We start from the raw sequence: 21229 nt of genomic DNA, 5'->3' as shown, positions 1-21229 counted from the left end.
CAGAGGCCTGCGCAATGATCATCACCATCACCCTTAGAAGTTTGGGTAATCACATGGGAGAGAGCTTCCTCTGTGGTAGCCTTAAAACTGTGGAACTCCCTCCCTGCAGAACTGTGCCTAACATCATCATTATTCATCTGCATCTTTACTCTGGCCTTTGACAGCTGAAAAGTAAGTTTTGTGACATGCCACAAAGCTGTAAATTAACCTGCTGATTGTTGTGCATGGTTGATTGGTTTTGTTTTAAATTGTGCTGGTTTTGTTGTTGTAATCTGCGGCCAGACCTTATGGTGAAGGGTGTGTCAGAAATCCACTTCATCATCACCAACACACACAGCAAAACTACAAGCTTCAAGCCAGGGTACCTCCCATAGTGTCGACAGACAGTTCCCATCTTTAGCCAGAGTGTGAAATTTGTCTAAGACTAGTTCACAACTTCATATATAGCCCCTGAACATAGAAGCCAACTCCTAGGGGCAGGGTGCCTTCAGGCTCCCCCTAAAATATTTGAGGGTACCTACCCCCCCAAGTTGATGGGCATTGCCATTCAAATGGTGTGCATGCACCATGTCTTGTGATTGATTCTGCAGGGTGTGGCTTACCTGCCGCCATCCCCCCCCAATATTTTAAGTTCGCACCCCCTGAATGTGTATTGCATTGTATCAGTTATAAGTAATTAAGTGTGTGTACCACCACATAGAGGGACGCGGGTGGTGCTGTGAGTTAAACCACAGAGCCTAGGACTTGCCGATCAGAAGGTCGGCGGTTCGAATCTCCGTGACGGGCTGAGCTCCCGTTGCTCGGTCCCTGCTCCTGCCAACCTAGCAGTTCGAAAGCACGTCAAAGTGCAAGTAGATAAATAGGTACTGCTCCAGCGGGAAGGTAAACGGTGTTTCCGTGCGCTGCTCTGGTTCTCCAGAAGCGGCTTAGTCGTGCTGGCCACATGACCTGGAAGCTGTACGCCGGCTCCCTCAGCCAGTAAAGCGAGATGAGCGCCGCAACCCCAGAGTCGGTCACGACTGGACCTAATGGTCAGGGGTCCCTTTACCTTTACCTTTTGCCACCACATAGAGGGAGGGCAAGTTAGCAAGGAAATGAGTGAGCAAGGAAGGAGAAGGAGGGTGAAAAGGTGGAAGAGGAAGCCTCTGCCCCGCTGCTGCTTTAAAAGGCAGAGTCCTCATAGTCACTGGGTGAAGGGATGCCAGCAGTGAGGCAGTCCCTTGCTGCTTTCTGGGCACACAGTGAATAGGTTTTCTGCTCTAGTACATAGACTATGAAAGCAGCATGCCTATTCACCCAAGGAGCCCTGTGAGAGGTGGTACCTGGAAGAAGAGGAAGAGAAGCTGCTGCCACTGCTGCCATACACAGTAGCTATGGCAACCCTGCCATGCAAAGCAGCAGCAGGAAGCAGCAGCTTCTTCATCCTTGGTGGCTCTTCTCTCAAGTGCTGCCAGAAGCAGCTGCCTCAGCTCACATCATTGGTTGGCTGGTTCTGAGAAGATGTATAATAAGGAGGACCACTTAACCTTCTGGGGGCATGGGGCAAATCTATCAAGTTTTATTCACTTTTAGTGGTTCTACCCAAATGTATGGGGGATTAATTTCATTCCTAAAAGATACTGCAGGATATGAACTTTCTGAGGATCTTTTAGCAGCTTTGACTTAGCTACTTATGTGATTTATAGAGGAAGGTGAAGGAATGTGACTTGGAGTTTGTAGATACATTACGTGCAGCAAATATGAATGTTGCAATCAATTGGATAAAAATCTACAGATGACCAAAATAAATCCATAAATGAAGCAAAAAAAAAAGGTAAAAGCCACATTAGAAATGATTCATCCAAAATTATGCTCATTTATCTGTAAATTATGGGACGCGGGTGGCGCTGTGGGTAAAAGCCTCAGCGCCTAGGGCTTGCCGATCGTCAGGTCGGTGGTTCGAATCCCTGCGGCGGGGTGCGCTCCCATTGCTCTGTCCCAGCGCCTGCCAACCTAGCAGTTTGAAAGCACCCCCGAGTGCAAGTAGATAAATAGGGACCGCTTACTGGCGGGAAGGTAAACGGTGTTTCCGTGTGCTGCGCTGGCTCGCCAGATGCAGCTTTGTCACGCTGGCCACGTGACCTGGAAGTGTCTCCGGACAGCGCTGGCCCCCGGCCTCTTAAGTGAGATGGGCGCACAACCCTAGAGTCTGTCAAGACTGGCCCGTACGGGCAGGGGTACCTTTACCTTTACCTTTATCTGTACATTGCTGGAATGGCAAACATAATTAGCAACTAACCTTGGTGTTATGGTCATCACTATAATATTTATAGTCTCAGTTTATAGGGAGGTGTTTTTATGAAAATTCAGAGCCATATTTCCGAATATCATCCCAGTGCTCAATTGTTCCTTAAGTGGTCTATGGGCGTCAAGATTGGCCCTGTATATCTTCACTTTTCAAAACTCTTTCTATCGCCTGAATTATCCTTAAATTCTCAACAGAATAAGGTCATGGTCGGTAGCAATGGAGCCATGGTGGTTCTTTCATGCATCTGATATTTAATGCACATGCAAACATACCAAGACATGTAAATGATAACCACAGAAAGTGTTTTTGTGAGCTCTGTGCAAGGCCTTTGCTAATCAGGATTGTGCTAATAAGAGTCTAATCTGTGCAAACCAAAAAAAGAATCCAGACAATGTAATCTGACACATGAGCTAGAAACTACAAAGCTTGCAGTGGAATTGCAATAAATAGCTGTCATTGGTTTGCCACATGTAGGAGGCATTACAATAAGTGAAGAAGTCTGTGCATTCATAGTACAAGACAGCCAGAGGTTCATAAAGACATATTTATGACAGAAGAAAGTGGTACACTGGGCTAGCAATTGCTCTTTTTATACATCACTATTTCTCGCTCCACAATAAGCTTTCCTGCCGCTTCCCCACCTCCCAGGCCCTAGGCAGTGTTTGATGCTTAGATGTCTCCTTCTGACTGCTCTGGCTTGTTTACACCATTCTGTATACTGTATAGCAGGCACTAAAGTGAATTCAGCTGGACTGCATGCTGAGCTGTTTCAAGGAGAATTCTGGGTATACTTACTTGTGACATTTTATTCAGAACTTAGCCTGAGGAGGGGAAGTAAAAATAATCACAAGGTGGGGACGGAATCTTCTGTATTTCGGAGTTCAAAATCCCAATGGAAGTAGAATGAATGTGCCATTTTATTTCTATAAAGGGACAACATGGAAGAACTTTATAATAAAATACTTTTCTAGAACTATGCAAAAATTTTGCAGGCAAACCATTTGGCAGAAGAGGGGTGGTTGGTGAACCATGTCTTCTTCCTACTAAATAATCTCAAGTCAACAAGAGATCACGTACCTAGTGTGGTGATGATGTGGCACTTCATTGCCATTGAGAGTTCACATCACTGAGTAGTGGCTTTTCATTGCCCTTGCTTTCTCTGAATGGAGTAGAGTGGAGAAGGAATGTGAACTCTTTATTTTAGAAGAATAAGCCTGCAAGTACTGTATCTAGCAACAAAACCACATCTGCCCTAATTTGAAAATTCCCTCCATGCACAATTGCTCTGATGTGCTCATGGAGGTGTCTGGCCAGATTGCTTTCTCCATTCATTTCTGTTAACATAGCTGATTTGTACACACTTCTGTTTGTGCATGCAGAATAACTCTCTCTCCCCTCCCCCCCCCCTGTTGGAATTGTTGTGCAAGAGATCCCTGTGTGCAGCTGAGTTCAGATGGCTGTCTGGACTGAGGAGAAGGAATGCTCAGCAAAACTTCAGGGGCAGACGACTTGAATGTTAGGGTAGATGGATAGGCAAATATATAGGTAGCCTCTGGTGTAAGCAAATCAGTTCATCGCCACTCATGAGTTTTATTTAGTACTGTCATGTCCATCTCATTGTCTTCAAAGGTGAAAATGGGAACAGCAGCAAGCAAGCAAGCAAGCAAGCAAACAAACAATTAGTACTATAGTTGGTTAATTTTATTGTTTTATATTTTAAGTGACATTGGGCACTTGTTAAAAGGGTAAATGTTTTCATGTTAAACAAATTAACAACAGCAACATAAGAAAATCTTGTTTCCCACTCTGAGCTTTAAGAATAGGGCAGGCTACAATAAAATGTTCCTTTAACAGGACCATGGCAAGAATGAGAGGAAACAGTGTAAAAAAGAAGAGAGGAGTTTTGCAGAGCCACAAACCTCTCTAACACTTTGAGCATGAGTATATTAGACTTAATATTGATTTAGCGAGGAATCCAATGTCTTAAAAAAATCCATATTACTTTCTGCATAGAAGCTTTCTTAATATGACAAGACAGTAATTGAATAAATATGAGTTTCAAAATTGCAAGCACTAAAACACATTGATTTTTTTTAAAAAAAGAAATACCTCCAGGTCTAAAAAAAGGTTGAATGTGTCACATGATTCTTACCAAAGCAGAATTTTAGAAGTAACAGAGTCTCTACAAAAGAAAGAATAAAAGTACAAGGGTATGCAGTAGCAACGATGAATGCAGCCGCTCTGATTCACAGCCCTGTGTGTGCAAACTGGGAGGTCCTACTGAAGTATTTGACAGGCTGGCGCTCTCCACAATGCTGGATGGGGCTGGTGAGAGTTGCAGCCCAAAGCCACTGGATGACAATGGTTTGGTGATGGCTGCCTTACTATGTGAGTGGCTCATTCATTAAGGATGGGGAAAGAAATTCAGTTCAGTTCACTTGTAAAGGTAAACCTACATAACTGACACTTCCTGAAACAATATACGGACCGAAACAAAGCCATCTTTCAAGATGTGCATGTCTCCAAATTTTGCAAAGCAGTTCTCCAGTGAAGTGATGTGTAGAGAAATGCACATACAGGGGCAAAGCATGCATAAAATCCACTTTTTAGTGCAAATAACATGCAAAAATGCATTATATTTGGGGTAATTATTTTGAAGTAATAAAAGTATATTAAAAAGGTAAAGGTAAAGGACCGCTGGACGGTTAAATCCAGTCAAAGGCAACTATAGGGTTGCGGTGTGCATTTGTTCACAGACAGCTTTCCGAGTCATTTGGCCAGCATAACGAAACTGCTTCTGGTGCAATGGGTCACTGTGATGGAAACCAGAGCACACAGAAACACTGTTTACCTTCCTACCGCAGTGGTACCTATTTATCTACTTGCATTGGCATGCTTTTGAACTGCTAGGTTGGCAGGAGCTGGGACAGAGCAATGGGAGCTCACTCCATCGTGGGGATTCAAACTGCCAACCTTCTGATCAGCAAGCCCAAGAGGCTCAGTGGTTTAGACTACACCGCCACCAGAAGCTGTTTAGTCATGCTAGCCACATGACCCAGAAAGCTGTCTGTGGGCAAACACCCGCTCCCTCGGCCTGAAAGCAAGATGAGCGTTGCAACCCCATAGTCACCTTTGACTAGACTTAACCGTCCAGGCGTCCTTTACCTTTACCTAAAAGTATATTAGGCAACATTGCATACCCAAATGTATGTGCTTAAGAAAAAAACCACACAAAAATCCTGTTGATGGCACTTTTTTTTACTTTTTTATGGCAAACTTATGTGGAAATGTGGAGAACTTTAGTTGACTAGAAAAATGAGAAATTGAGAGAAACTGAAATCGACAGATCCACCCATCTCTGCCATTCATGTCAATGGATAGGGCCTATCTACATATATAAACTTACTTCAATATGGACCACTGGCTGCATTGCAGTGAATAAAGGTGTCTATGTAGACAGGGCCTTTATCAAGCGCTTGCACCCATAGCAAATGGTTGACTCGACTGGATAAGGTCTCATCTTTGTTACCCTCATATGTGTTTGTTTATATACCACTCGAGTAACAAACATTCTCTGGATGATTTACACCAAAACAAGGAAAACGAAGCCAAACCTAAAATTGTAATAAAACATAAGCATAGAATCTGAAATGGAATAAAACCTGTATCAGAATGTATACAGATTGAAAACCAAGAATGAGGAACAAGAACTGGGCAAAAGATCTTAAATGCACTAAGAATATGCTGATTGTGAAAATGAATTCAGCCTCCAAAAATAAAATTATGTATGTCAGTTTTCTATTTCACATGGAATATCATTGTACTGCACGTTACTCTCAGTTATTGATACAATGACATCCCTTTAAAGGAAAAAAATATGTGTATGCGTGTGCTAGGTACATTAAATATTTATGGGAAGCTGAAAATTCCTCTTAAAAGTAAACTGATTGTTCAGGATAGAGAAATGATAAATAAACGGTCATATATGCATTCTAATCTGCCTTTCATGACTGGTACAGAAGCAGTCTTGTTTGGCCAGGTGGATGAAGCTGCTCTCATATGCAATCTACATCACCTGAAATAAACTAGGGGTGCACGAACTGACTGTGTTTGAGCTCATAATTTCCCTTGTTATTTACAGAAACTCACAGTATAAGCTTGGCTGAGCATTCACCATGTTTCCAGTAACTATTTTAGATTTTTTGTTGTTGCTGCTGCTGTTTTTAAAAGTACTTCCAGATTCCTACAAGTGCCATTAAGCGTGTTGTAATTAATGTTGCAAGTCCCACTGGGTGCTGTGGATCGTGGTGATGTGCTGTCACTATCCTGGGGAATTTTAAGTATTCAATATATTTTATGTACATTTTACATATTTTACATTCAGTTCCACCTTGAAGTATGTAAAATACATTAAATGTGTAAAAATTCCCCCATAGAGTGATGGCACGTAATCAAGAAGTGCTGTCGATATCAGGAATTGCTCCGCATTAATTTCAACACACACAGTAACAGGGAACTTTACATACAGATATAGATGGATCTGTCACTGTCCATTCTCCCAGTTTCTCATTTTCCCAAACCTGAATTCAGTTCTCCGCATTTCTGCAGAAATTTGTGGGTTTTTATAATTATAAAAATTAATCAGCATTGTAGTGTGATTTTTTCTTATTTATTTTTTAGTAATGCACACATTTTTGCCTAATATAGTTTTGGAAAGTGATTTTTCCTAACATAATGTAAATTTGAATGTGAAATATACATTTGGTGCATATATTACCATGGTATTTGAATTTTTGTCCACTTGGCTGGAGCACTGCACTGCAAAATTCAGAGAATGGCACTATCTCTCAACCTGAGCCCTGATTCCATCTATAACCTATAGATAACAATAGCATTACCCTACCTTGCAGGGTAATCTAAGTAATGGCTGTTGAACCTCTTGGAGTCCTTGGGAAAAGCACCATATATCATTGCTGGTGCAGCACTGTGAAGGAACAATCTTCTCACCCAAGAAGAACCATAGAAACACTTCCCTTTATTCTGTGCTCAGGAATTGCTGGTCAGATCTTTGTCTCCCGCAATTTTCCTTGCAGAAAAACTTCCCTCTGGCTTCTACTGCTCCTTTGAAGATGAAGACTGCGGCTGGACTCAAAGTTCATCAACTTCCCAAGAGGCCCATCTGTGGCATATTGGAAATCCACAACATAGCCATTTTTGTTTGAAAGGTATGTCAGAGTTGTACCAAACTACAGGGGGAAAGGGATAGACCTAATTTAATTGTCTTAGGCCAGTGGTTCCTAATCAGTGGTCCATGGGCCACAGGAGGTCCACATAACCCACCTGTGGCACCATTCACAAAACAAAAACTTCTATAGAGACAGTGCTTTTTTTCAAGAACTCACCGGAACCAAGTTGTGGCACCTCTCAGGTGGGTGCTATTGCCATTATAAGAGAGCAAGGGTGAGTCCATGGTGAGTTCTGGCACCTCTTTTTCTAGAAAAATAGCACTGCATAGAGATATAAAAAAATTCAAAAGTCGGGGGTCCATGGCTTAGCTTTTGAAAAACTGGGGGTCCGCAGTTCTTAGCTAATTGGGAACCACTGTCTTAGGTCATTGAAAAGAGAATAAAATTTCCAAGGTTTATTTATTTCCAATACCCTGCCATGGCAGATGTTGACGGCAGGAAGTGGTGGCAAGGCACTAGCCCCATCACCAGGATTGAAGTAAGACTGAATTGCCCGTCCAGTCAGCTCCAGCAGATGGAATGCAGGAGGACGAGAGGCATCTTGTCTTTCACCTCAGGCAGCAAAATGTGTCACGCTGGCCCTGAGCAATTCACAGCACCAAGATTTCTGTTCTTTTGGAGTTCTCTTCATGTTGCCGTGATGATGGTAGAAGTGACCTTCAGCCTCAAGCTTCAGTGAAATATTACTTTTGCATATTTCATAACGGCAGAGGTTCACTCAAAATCAATTTTTTTAAAAAGTTGGATGCATTTTGATTCGGAGCAAGTGAAGAAAACAAATCCCAAGTCAGGGATAAACATTGTTTGTGAGAGAAGCTGGCAGGGCGCTTGCGTATAATTCTGAAGGTGAGGCCCTGGGGTATATGAAACTGCATTACTACATCCAAAGAATACTGAAAAATGACTTCAGCAGTGTTATCCCTCTATAATAAGGGTCTACCTGACATTTGCATGTCTGTGTGTGCACACCCACCCACAACCAAATAGTCTGCTGCACAAATATTCCATCAAAGTAGTAACAAATTTACCTCTCCATCTTCTCTCCCCTCCTTTTGCCCCCGCCCAGAATGTGCACTTTTGCTTAACACCAGTGAGATGCCAGCTGCAGAAACAGTTGTGGTGACTAGTGCTGTTTTTCCAGCTCCCATGAAAAACTCACCCTGTGAGGTAAGTATACTTGCTTAGCTGCAAACTGGAAAAGTGTGCAAGGTGCTTAGATTGTCAAAAAAGATGTATGTCTGGCTATTATCAGGCCCTTCACATCACCCTTTTATTTGAATGACATGAGCTACAAATACTAATGGCTCGGGCAGTGTTGGGTATTCCATTCCAGTTTGTTATTTGTTGTTTACCGTCTTATTTCCTCCCAAACATTGCATACAACAACACACATATGTACAGACACCCACACACCCACACCTGCACACAGAATGATAATAATGAAAGTAAATATTTTTCCCCTTTTATCTTCCAAAATGTGAGGGCGATCTGGCTGCAACATCTGTCACCCCATTGATCGCCAGGGTTGATTCGGCTGATCTGGCTGGCTAGGCAGGTGTCCCCTTCCTCCCTCACCGCTCCATGTGCATCCCTCCCGAAGCTGCGCGCTCAGTGGAAGAGGATGACCATCCCAGATAGAAGGAATGTACCGTTCTTCGGTCAAGGGTATACGATAGCTGCGCTCCCCTGCTAGAACCTCCAAACAAGTCGGGTATTCCATTCCAAGGGCTGCTGCTTTCAGTGGTGTAGAGCATCTCTGTACTTTAAGTAGCAAAGACAATCGTTACTACATGTTCACCAATGTTTCTTTTTACTGTAGACAGCATGGTGTATTCCTTTGTGAATGTGTACGTGCAAGGAACCAAGTGAAATACACAGCAATTGTGTTTATCAAGCAAAGAGTGGAGGACCCATTATCTCCACTCTTCTCTCACCTTTAGAAACTGATCTTTGGGACCCTGAGTTTGAAACCAGCTGTGAGAAATAGCGCCTCCACTGGTGAACTGGAGTTATTGACTAAGGAAAAAGAAGACTCACAAAAAGCGCCATTCAAAACTGGGTTTGAAGTGGGAGAGTCCTGTGTAAGAAACTTGGTGAAAGAATTGGGTTCAGTTCACATTTAAATGCAGACCTACCTAATCACACTTCCCCAAATAATACTTGAACTGAAGCACAACTTCAAAATTTGCAGTTTTCTGAAATCTGAAATGTTTTCCAGCTAAGTAATGTTGACAGAAATGTTTGTACTAGGATAAAATATGCATAAAAAAGCATATATTAGTAAAAAAAAACCCACAAATAATGCATTATATTAGGGAAATAGCTTGCAAAAATATGTATATTGGGCAAAATTCACATTAAAATGCTAATTAATTTTCATAAAGTTTTTTTTATTAAAAAAGACACACAGATGAATATGGAAATGTAAAGAACTGAACTTAAGGCTAGAAAAAGTGAAAAATGGAGAGAAACCAAATTGACACATTCACTTATCCCTAGACCAATGGGAAAGGATGATAGATCAATGTGTGCCAGACTTAAAGTTCCCCTTAAGATTTCTTTTTTAATTTGTACAGGGACAGGAGCATCGTAGGTTAGGGGACAGCCAGAACTGCCCATTCCTTTGAATGACTATTGTACTTCTGTGAATGATAAATTCACTCAAGTAAGGAGGGAATGAAAACTGTCATGTTTGGCCTTTAGAAGTAATTAACATCGCTGATGTAAATCACTGGTGCTCTTTAGCAGCGGCAGGAAAATTACATACCCAAGAGGCGTATAAAATTAAAATTGGAAACCGCTTTGCCACTAGTGCTGCAGAGTGCGTTGGAATAATTACAGCAGAATTGTGCAAATAGGAACTGCTAGGTCATACAAAAGCATCCTGGATAAGTACCCAAAGAGTTCAGATTCATTGCATCCATATATCTGAAGTTTGATTTTTCTATACTTTATTAGTAATGCTAACATTTTCTACATTTTCAAATAGAAAGTGGAGCTCAGTGAATTCTTATAGATGCCCATTTAGAGCCACAGTTCTGAGAGACTTAAGTCTCAGTGCAAACTCTGTAAAGCAGTCTTCGCCATCCTGGTGCCCTCCAGATGCTTTAGACTCCAAATCCCCCAGCCACATCTAATGCTGATGTGAACTGTAGTCAAAAAACAACATCTGGAGCACCCCAGGTTGGTGAAGGTTGTGGTAAAGGAAGATTGTTGAGGACAAATAACTATGTGTTGGGAGTGAAATTCATATAAAAACAGTGTTGCAACAGGCAAGCAAAGGCACCTGTATCCTTGTCCCCTCCCTTTCCCCACTCCTGGAAAACAACATTTCAGATTTCAGAAGAGACTCTCTAATAAGAAACTCTAATAAGAATAGAGTTTGTTTGGGGGTGGGTTTGACCTGGTTTGCAGAGTTTCTCCTCTTGCTGTTTTAGGTGCATAATTGCAAAACCGAGGCATACACACAGCATGAATGGCCACAGTAATTGGGAGGTTGTCAGGATCAAGTGTTTGTCCAACATTCACCAGAGATATGAATGGAAAGAAGTATTTATGGAAGGGTGGCAAATCCAGTTCTTGCAGTGTAACTCAACATAAGATGAACTTGCTCAATAGACTAGCTTGATGGTGTGTCCACTGTCCTCAGTTATTCCAGCTGAGGTGAGAAAGCTCAGCAATAGTGCATCTGCTTTGCATGCAAGAAGTTACACTTCTTTGGTTTTGGTCTCTGGTGTCTCTTGGTAGCTGTGGGAGAGATTCCTGTCTGAAACCCTGAAGAGTCATTGGCTGTTAGTGAGGACGATTCTGAGCTAGATGGACCAATGGTCTGACCACAGCAGCTTCCTGTGTTTCTAGGTGAACCCTCCTTCCCTCAGCTGTCACCTTGGGGTCAACATCTTGCTATGAGAGCAGAGAGAATACATAAGGAACTATTTAGCTAATTCCTTGTGCACAGGGAAAGACTTTTGTTGGTGCAGTAGGGCTCCTCCCCCCCCCCATGCCTCATACCCTCCCCCAAATCTGCTCCAGGCAGCTGGGGAAATCTCTATAACTAGAGAAGTTAATGGAAGAAAACAGGATGAAAAGAATGGAGTAGTCGTAATGGAAAAGGGCAAAATGAGCATGAGCCAGGGTTTCTTAACCTTTTTTGGCCTTGGCCTTTGAAAATCAAATCGGTAGCACAAAATGCCCATTTCACAGATGGCAAATTGATGATGCTCGGGCCACCATTCCCCAAACAGGCAACACACCTACACCTTCCCATCACAAAATAAATAAAACACAGGGAGGAGTGAAACTTTTCCCTCCCCTCCTTCAAAACTTCCCGTGATACACTTCCTTAAGGCCTTTTCCCTGAGACTTGCTTACTTCCAGTATTGGAGCCAGGCGGGGGGGGGGGGATACCTTAAAGCAGGAACAGATAGCAGGGGAGGAAGCAGGTTTTGTTCCCATCCTCTGCGCACTCCACTTCATGTTGAAAAAGGTGACCCTTTCTCCGCACTTTATCCAAACTAGTAACCCTGTGTTTAATGCATGCCCACACTGTCTGCATCATCCCTTGGCTCCCTTTTTCTCTGACTACATCCCTCTGCTATAGTGATTTTTCTTCCTGAGCTTAGGTTAGGAGACTTTTATGTTGTATTATTTGATTGCATTTATTCCTAGTGGACCTCTTTCTTCAGACAATTAGACACTTGCTACCTCAATTTCAATTGACATATTGACACACTCCTATTCAATTTCCTCTCTTACCATTGCTTCTTCCTTTACAAGAGTCTCTCCTTTCCTTCCTTCATGCCTGCAGCACATGCAAGATGTAAATATTTTAAAACTCCATTTTGTCACAGACCAGCAAGTGTGAATATTTCTCATAATCTGCCTGCTGTCAGAAGCCGGGTGAATAATTTCCCAAGGTGTGTTAGTCCCCCCTCCCCCGTCCATAAACAGGGTGAATAATTAAACTTGTGTTTGAAAGTGCATTGAGGAGGGGAAGAGAAAGTTGCAATCTATTACTGCCCCACCTCTGTCACTCCCAGTGACACTTAAAAGTCGCCCATGCAGATCCAGCATTGCAGCTGTTGGTAATAAAGACTCAACAGATTTTGGCAATGGTTCTTGCTTCTTCCTTTTTACACTGTGCAGAAGCCTCGGCTCTGAACAAGCCCTGGCTTGAGGCTTCAAAGACTATTTTACTGGAGCAATCAATCTATGTGACCAGAATAATTCAACATCATTCCAAGCCTATTGCAAGGAGAGGAGCAAGTCCTTGCCCCCTAATTATCCCGGAGGATAGGAGCAAGTGATCATCCTCATAATGGAGTTATAGCTGGAAAATATGATGGCGAAATTAAAATTCTGCTTTCCGATATTTATTTCCTCTCTAGCATTTCCCAGTCGGACTGGCTTGGATTTACGTGTTAAAATTTTTCTCCCCCCCTCTTTTAGCTTTGACAGCTCAAATGGGCATTTCACAATCAGGCCAGCAATTGGAATTTTACAGTAGATTTCAGAAAGATGTTGAACCGAACTCAGTGTCTCAGTGAAGTTTTCACCTTGGAGCCCTGTCTCACCAAGTCTCCCACATAAACCCCATCACTTTTCCTGTAAGGATATGAGTGGGGGAAACTTCAGATCTTGGTCCCATGTATGTAGGAGCACTCCATGCCCCCTAATCCTCAATGATGTCCAGGGATGTGGGTTCTTGTCTATGCCTAAGTGTGTGTGGTGAGTCTGCACCTGTCCAGCACTCTTTCAAACAGGAGCTACCACAGCTGGGCTTCCATGTCGTTACCTCAGCAGATAAAGTTTGCTTCATGTTCAGAATGTAGATAACCAACATATATGAGATTGGGAAAGTAGCTTTGCCCCAAAACACTATGCACTTGTCCACCATGGAGCAAAATGTAGACCCCATCCTAGTGCTGCCCTGAACTCCACCCCTCCCCATTACATTTTTTAAAATCCTTGCCATTTCAGACTTTCCAAGGATTGAAGAACCTCACACCTAAAGGGAGAAGAGTCCAAGATGACACTGAGATGGGGAGGGCATCTTGTGGATGGCCAACATTGATGGGGAGACAGGCTGGTGCAAATCCAGATTTTGCTCTAGTGTGGACAATCCTCATGTCTACTGTTACGATAGTATGGGGTTTTGAGAAATGATGTCCCCACCTGCACCATGAGAAACACAGGAAGCTGCTTGTACATCTAACCTGGTTTTGCATACTTTGACTTACAGCAGCTTTCCAAGTTCTCAGACAGAGGCCTTTCCCATCACCTGTTCATTGGAAAAAACAACAACCTAGGCATGCCAAGGATTGAACCTGGGACCTTCTGCATGCAAATCATGTGTCCTAACTACCTGGAAGTACCTATGATGTAGGCAACATGGTGATGCTTTTTGTTGTGGCACATTATTGCAGTTTAGATCTTATAGGCAAAAGGACAAGTGCCACAGTCCACACTAAACTCTTGGCTTTTGATAACTGTACCAGTCCTTTAACCTTATATGTATGCCCACACACACACACACACACACACTAGTTAGCAGGCAGTATAGAAGCCCTGTCTGATACCTTGGACTTGTGATCCATTTGCCCAAAATGTTGGCCACTCCTGCCCTATGCAGATTCATGTCTTTTCATTGGAAAGACCAGAAGGGATTAGATTTCCATTATTCACTTTGCTCCTGTGACCAGAAGCAGGGTGGTAAAATACTGCTCTCATAGCACTGCTCGTCCTTTCTGAAAATAAAATGTTCAGAGACTTCCCTAACTCAAAGGAGCCCCAACCCAATTTGTGCAGAGGTGTGAATATTTCAGATAAGCACTTCCCTGCATGTCAAACCTTCATATTTTATATATGCCTCTTTTAAAGAGTCTCCCTCTACTCCAGCAGGCAAAAGTTGTTTCCATTGCAAGTGATAGTAAACTACATGCCCCTAATGATGTATCCATCTATCCACCCATAAAACATGTTTTGACCTTGTAGAGATGTCACAAGTCACAGGAGGATTAGACCAATCTAAATCTTTGCTAGATCAGTGTTGAAATATATTCTTCTGCAGCTGCTATCTCCCCTTCCATGCAGCTACTGTATGATGCAGTTTCCTCTGAGTTTTCTGAATATGGAGCTTCCGTTTGCCAAATCAGGGCATTCACATTAGAGGACAAAATTTCAAACTTCTCTACTCACAAATCTCTTCTTCAATCTGCCTGCCTGAGCCATGCAATAGATAATGGAGAAGTCAGAAGCCTCCAGCATGATAAAACTTTAATTACTAAGCAGCTGTCATAGGCGACCTTCCTGCTTAGGTTGCCACCTCTACTAGAGTAGGAAGAATAAGGCCATTGCTCTTTTGCATATGTTAAGTACACAGGAGTGCTGGCTTCAGATTATGCATAGCCTAATATCAGCGAGAAAGTGTGTCAGGCCAGGTAGCAGAAATCTGACAGAAAGGTTTCAAATGGTCCAGGTGGCGATTCTAATCTTGTAAACTACCTGAACCACTTTTGTTGCTGAATTTCCTCTACACTAGGATTAATTATGCCAGCGATATCTGATGGATGAAAACATAATGTATCCATCCAAGGTTACTCATATTTTACTCTTCAGAGCTCCGGTGTTATAAAAGCAGAGCTCTGGCTCTTACAGTCATACAGAGCTTGTTCTCATTCAAGCAAATATAAATGGACTCAAACTTCATACCAAGGATATGGAATGTCCAGTGATACCTTATGTCCTTATTTCTTCCATGTGAAAGATGCCAGCAACTTGCATGCTTATCTTGAGTAATTATTACCACATGCCCTGGAAATGAACTCTGATTCATTCTATGCAATTTCAAAGGAACCGATAGGATCAAGAACCCATCTGATCTTGTAGTTTAGAGTGATGTTTAGGAGCATCTCATGCCTGATAGGCTGCCCAGGGAGGTAATCACAGTTCAACACAGGCATCGTTGCTGCTCTAGTTATGTCTGAGTGCAATTTATTTTAACCCCTGGACTAAACCAACAAGAGAGTTCTCCTAATTCATTGTACAGCTTTCTGTTTAGTGAATCAGTAAGGCTTTCAAAGCACTGATGAGACAATGTCAGGCCAGGATGCTTGATTACATTCTTTAATGGTGTTTCTGGCTTCTGAATAACCTACTGGAAATATATATCAAGGGAGTGGTTGGGAGGGGAGGGAGAACCCAGAAACAATAACAATGAGATCCTAGAGTCATATCTTTTTAAACATGCCCAGAGTCTGCTTTAGGCTCCATTGCACACAGAGAGTGCCATCTGCCATCATCTGCAAAATGAACGCCAGCCTCATTGGAGCATCATGGCTTGGGGCATCCAGATCATTGCCTGCTCTTGTTCATTTCAGCAGGTGTTAAAGGCCTTGGAATGTCCTACTACAGAGCTTAGGAACTGTGGAAATGAAAGCCAAAGGCATCCATTCAGGCAGCATGCCAGCTAATTCAATCTGAGCCAGTTCATTACAGCCTGTGTATTTACTCTTTGCAGATATGCTGAGCTCCCATGTATGATGCCAATAACTCCTTTCATCCAAGCAGCTGACGTGTGTGCAAACTGCAGCATCCATTCCAATTTACCAAATGCTTTCAGTCTAATATGTTTGATAACAAGCTTCGAGAGACAGGCTTATGGCACAGCTTCAGGATATACAGGCATCTCTGTTGCCTAATGTTGGCTCCTGGGCGACTAAGGACAAGGTTGTGAGGACTCCCACCCCATGCAGCAGCCGGGGCTCTGACCCAAATAAAGAAGGGATAACCAAATTTGTAGAAGCAACAGCACTAGAGGCAAAGGAGGTGGAAATCAATCCAAGTGCCAGCATTGTGACTGGGCCAGAGTCCAGGCCTATCAGATTGGGTGAACCCTTGAGACAGAAGCTTCTGAATCATAACCTCTGAGATCCACGTCCACCAGAAGTTTATGCTCTTCACCTTCAATTCTCAGGCAACAGTCCTGGAGGGAATTGTCCAAGAGGAGGAGGAGGACTAGCCTCCAAGCCAGAGTCCTGCCTATTTAAGACCGCCCAGGAAGGGGTTGAGCCAAGGAATAATAATTTGGCCAAAAGGCTGGATGAGACCAAAAGGCTTCAGACCTTTCTTAAATATTGAAGCAAGTTATTCCCCAGACCTTCTCATAGCACTACCTTGCTTCACCACACCCCATGGGGCTCTTGTCGAGATCAGGGCAGGGCCCAAATAGACAGAAGGAATAGGTCTCCTAGTTGTTCAGATGACTGAGCAAGACTGTCAAATAAAGTTTTGTAGGGATTAGGAGTTGCTCCTGACCCAATTCTGGCCTATCAGTTTAAGGAGTTTAACCTCCCCGGGGTTGCTAGATTAATTTCGGTTAACTTCATTGTACACAGGTTGTACATTGACAATAAAGGTGGTATTATTATTATTATTATTATTATTATTATTATTATTATTATATCTGGCACTTTGGTAAATACTTGATGGTGGGAGGGGGGATTACTTCATTTGGTTGTGCAAATTGACCTACCCTAGCAATACATTGTACATTCTTCCTGTTGAGAGCAAATACACACAGAGAGAGTAAAATACTCATTTGGTTGTGTGCAGGGTGAACAAAAGGCAATTGGCATCATTTGCCTTCGGTACTATCAGCCAGCATAATTTGAGAGGCCACCTACATTGTGTTCAGTTGGCAGGAGTCAGTCAGCTCTCTGCTTTCTGAATTAAAAGAAACAAAAATAAACAAATCTGAGACCCTGGCTCTCTTCATGCCGCTTGTACACCTTCAGCCCAAGTTACACTTTCAGAAGCTGTGGTTTTAAAAGCATTGATGTGGATGGTCCAAGTTGATATTTGATTTTTTACCATGATTGATTGTAGGAAGATGGGAAATCAATCAAGGTATTCAGGGTAGATTTAAGTGACATATTTATAGTACTAAAATGTAAGATGAATTGGGGTCGAACTACTCTTTGTGCACTAATGCACAGGAGCACAAGGTGCATCAGCATTCATTGCTCAATTCAAAGGTTGGGCAATGTTCTGCTCCAAAAAATAGCATCCCAAAGCAGCTTTTCAGCTGTCCAGGTATGGTTATATGTTTCTGTGTAATGTACAGTTAGGGTCATTGTTCTTCTGGAGCTCTTACCATCGCTGCTGCCGCTTTGCCGTGCGTTTGTGGGGAGGGCTCTTCCCCCTGCTAGCCCATTCTCCATCTTGGGCTTGGGGACGGGCCCCATACTCCACCTCAGCATAAAAGACTCCAAGGAGGCCCGGGACACTGCTGCTGCCGCTTTGCCGGTGAGTCTTGGGGAGGACCGCTCCCCCGGCAAGCCCATTCTCCACCTGGGGCCTGGGGGCGGGCCCCAGACTCCACCTCAGCATATAAGGCTTCAAGGAGGCCTCGGAACATTGCTGCTGCCGCTTTGCCGTGCGTTTGTGGGGAGGGCTCTTCCCCCTGCAAGCCCATTCTCCACCTTGGGCCTGGGGGTGGGCCCCAGACTCCACCTCAGCATATAAGGCTCCAAGGAGGCCTCAGAACATTGCTGCTGCCGCTTTGCCGTGCGTTTGTGGGGAGGGCTCTTCCCCCTGCAGGCCCACTCTCCATCAGGCCAGGGGACGGGGCCCACGCTCACCACTGCCGCAGCTTTGGGGACACTGGTGCTGCGGCAGCGGTTGTTTGAAGTGTTTTTATATGTTTTAAACTGTTTTTATTTTTTGCTGTGTTGTACCACCATAAGCGGTGGTTTTTATCCATGTATTTTTATTTTGTTTTGGTTTATTTTGGGTTGGGGTGGGGTGAGGTGGTTGTGGAGTGGGGTGGGGATTGGTTTTGTTTTCGTGTAATTGTTTTTGTTTGTTTGCTTTTATATTCTGTAAATGGAGGCGAGTCTGAGGCTTGGGATTCCTACTGTGGAGGGGCGAGGGAGGTATGGCGGTGGGGGCAGATGTCATAGGCGAAGGGGATCGAGATACGGATATGCTCGTACCCCTTCCAATCTGCGCCCCATCCCGAGAGACGAGGGTAGGGTGAGCAAGGATTACTCACCTCCGTCACTGGTGCTGTGCAATGCCAGGTCTATAGGCAATAAAACCGCCACCCTGCGAGATTTCTTCACCTCGCAGGGGGTTGACCTGGCATGTGTGACTGAGACCTGGGTGCGCGAAGGGGATACTGTTACCTTACGAGAGATGGCGCCCCCGGGTTTCTCCGTCATCCACCAGTCACGGACTGTGGGCCGGGGGGGAGGGGTGGCGTTATTAATCCGGGAAGATTGTTCTTTCAGGGCTCTACCATCGCCATCGATCCCCGGCATTGAATGTGTTGGCCTAGTGTGGGGCTCCGAGGTGAGCTTGGCTGTCTGGCTGGTGTACCGGCTACCTAGCGCACCAGCAGCAACACTGTCAGGCCTGCTGGAGGCGGTGGCCGGCTGGGCCTTGGAGTTCCCTAACCTATTGGTGTTGGGGGACTTCAACATCCATGCTGATGCCACTCCCGCCTCACAGGCTCTGGACCTGGTGTCTTCCATGGTGACACTAGGGCTCTCCCAGTTTGTTTCGGGCCCCACACATCAAGCAGGCCACAAGCTGGATTTGATCTTTGGCATCGGTATAGATGTGATCATGTTTCCTTCGATGAAGGTGCCAACCTCCCTGCCAATTTGGATACAATAAAGGAACTGGAGGCCCCTCGACTGCCCTCGGGTTCAGTATTGGACCACTTTGACTGGATATCCCCAGCCGATGTGGACAGACTCCTCCGAGCTGGAAAGCCCACCACCTGCCCTCTCGACCCGTGCCCGTCTTGGCTGATTAGAGCGTGTCCAGACGAGGTGCGGGCCCCCCTGGGGGATATCATCAATCTGTCCCTTGGCACCGGGACATTCCCAGGGGAACTGAAGGAGGCAGTGGTGCGCCCGCTCTTAAAGAAAACATCATTAGATCCCTTAGATCTATCCAATTACCGCCCGGTTTCGAATCTTCCATTCCTGGGTAAGGTGATTGAGAGAGCGGTTGCTGAACAGCTTGGTAGGTTTCTGGATGAAACATCGGCTCTGGATCCATTCCAGTCCGGCTTCCGCGCTGGTCATGGGACCGAGACGGCTCTGGTCGCCCTAACAGATGATCTCCGCAGGCAGCTGGATCGAGGCGGGTCGGGGCTGCTGATTCTTCTAGACCTGTCAGCAGCCTTTGACATGGTCGATCACGAACTCCTGGACCACCGCCTTGCCGACGTGGGGATCCAGGGCACAGTCCTTCAATGGCTGCTCTCGTTTCTCTCTGGTCGGGGACAGAGGGTGGCGCTTGGGGGGGAATTGTCATCCCACCACTCCTTGGTGTGTGGTGTGCCCCAGGGTGCAATACTCTCCCCGATGCTTTTTAACATCTTTATGCGCCCCCTCGCCCAGCTTGTCCGGAGTTTTGGGCTGGGCTGCCACTGTGATCCACGTGACGGTCACCTCCAGACTGGATTATTGTAACTCGCTCTACGTGGGGCTGCCCTTGAGACTGACCCAGAAACTCCAGCAGGTGCAGAATGCTGCAGCGAGACTCCTTACGGGGTCTTTGCTGCGAGATCACATTCACCCGGTGCTATACCAGCTGCACTGGCTCCCGGTGGAGTACAGGATCAGGTTTAAGGTGCTGGTTTTAACCTTTAAAGCCCTATACAGCCTAGGACCCTCGTACCTACGGGACCGCCTCTCCTGGTATGCCCCACAGAGAAACTTACGGTCTTCAAATAAAAAAATCTTGAAGGTCCCAGGCCACAGAGAAGTTAGGCTGGCCTCAATTAGAGCCAGGGCTTTTTCAGCTGTGGCTCCGACCTGGTGGAACACTCTGTCACAAGAGACTAGGGCTCTGCGGGACTTGACATCTTTCCGCAGGACCTGCAAGACAGAGCTGTTCCACCAGGCCTTTGGTCAGGGCACAGCCTGACTCCCTCCCTTGGCAATCTTCGTGGAGCTCTGGCCCAATGGTGGCCAGTGGCTTGAATTTAATTAATTTTATAATGAATGATTTTAGAGTGTTGTTTGTGCTGTACATTTGTACTGTTTTATTGTTGTTAGCCGCCCTGAGCCCGGCTTCGGCTGGGGAGGGCGGGATATAAATAAAATTTATTATTATTATTAGAGCAGCGGTGGGAAAGCTCTGGCCCACAGGCCTAATTAGCAGCACAGTTTTTCCAAATGCCCACCAGCCCCACACCTAACATTAGGTGTGACTTCAGTCAGGTAAAGATGCAGCTGCAAAAGAACAAATGGGTGCCTAAAGCACACTCCCAACTATTTCTTGGGAAGCAGGGCTTGCTGACAGCACCTATCATAGAACCATAGAGTTGTAGAGTTTTAAGGGACTCCAAGGGTAATCTAATCCAGCCTCCTGCAATGCAGTAATCTCAACGAGATCATACATGACTGGTGGCCACCCAACCTCTGCTTAAAAACCTCCAAGGAAGGAGAGTCCACAACCTCCCAAAGCAGGGGTGAAATGAGGCTTTAATCCACCAAGGTCAAAGACCACCCAAGTGCATTTGCACACACAAAGGCTGGGAGCCTCAATGGTGCCCCTCTGGAGGCCTCACCCGGTGCAAAAAAACCAGCTAGGTCCCCCTCCCGGCTGCAGCTTTGCCTAAAGGAGACTGTTCCACTGTTGAACAGTTCTTACTGTCATGAAGTTCTTCCTGATGTTT

The 21229-nt window shown here is 44.7% G+C and overlaps 1 protein-coding gene across 1 annotated transcript in view; it reads left to right on the top strand.

Moving 5' to 3' along the window:
• Nucleotides 1-21229, top strand: part of ALK (ALK receptor tyrosine kinase) — a 608021-nt gene that overhangs the window by 452971 nt on the left and 133821 nt on the right. The window contains exons 7-8 of the mRNA XM_081854122.1: nucleotides 7381-7512; nucleotides 8600-8700. Of these exons, the coding sequence (XP_081710248.1) occupies nucleotides 7381-7512; nucleotides 8600-8700 (233 nt within the window). The remainder of the gene's footprint in view (nucleotides 1-7380; nucleotides 7513-8599; nucleotides 8701-21229) is intronic.

Source organism: Podarcis erhardii, assembly GCF_964252035.2.
Source record: "Podarcis erhardii genome assembly, chromosome: 3".
Taxonomy (NCBI): domain Eukaryota; kingdom Metazoa; phylum Chordata; class Lepidosauria; order Squamata; family Lacertidae; genus Podarcis; species Podarcis erhardii.
The sequence above is the reverse complement of the archived record's forward strand: the minus strand, read 5'-3'. Positions and strand labels throughout refer to the sequence as shown.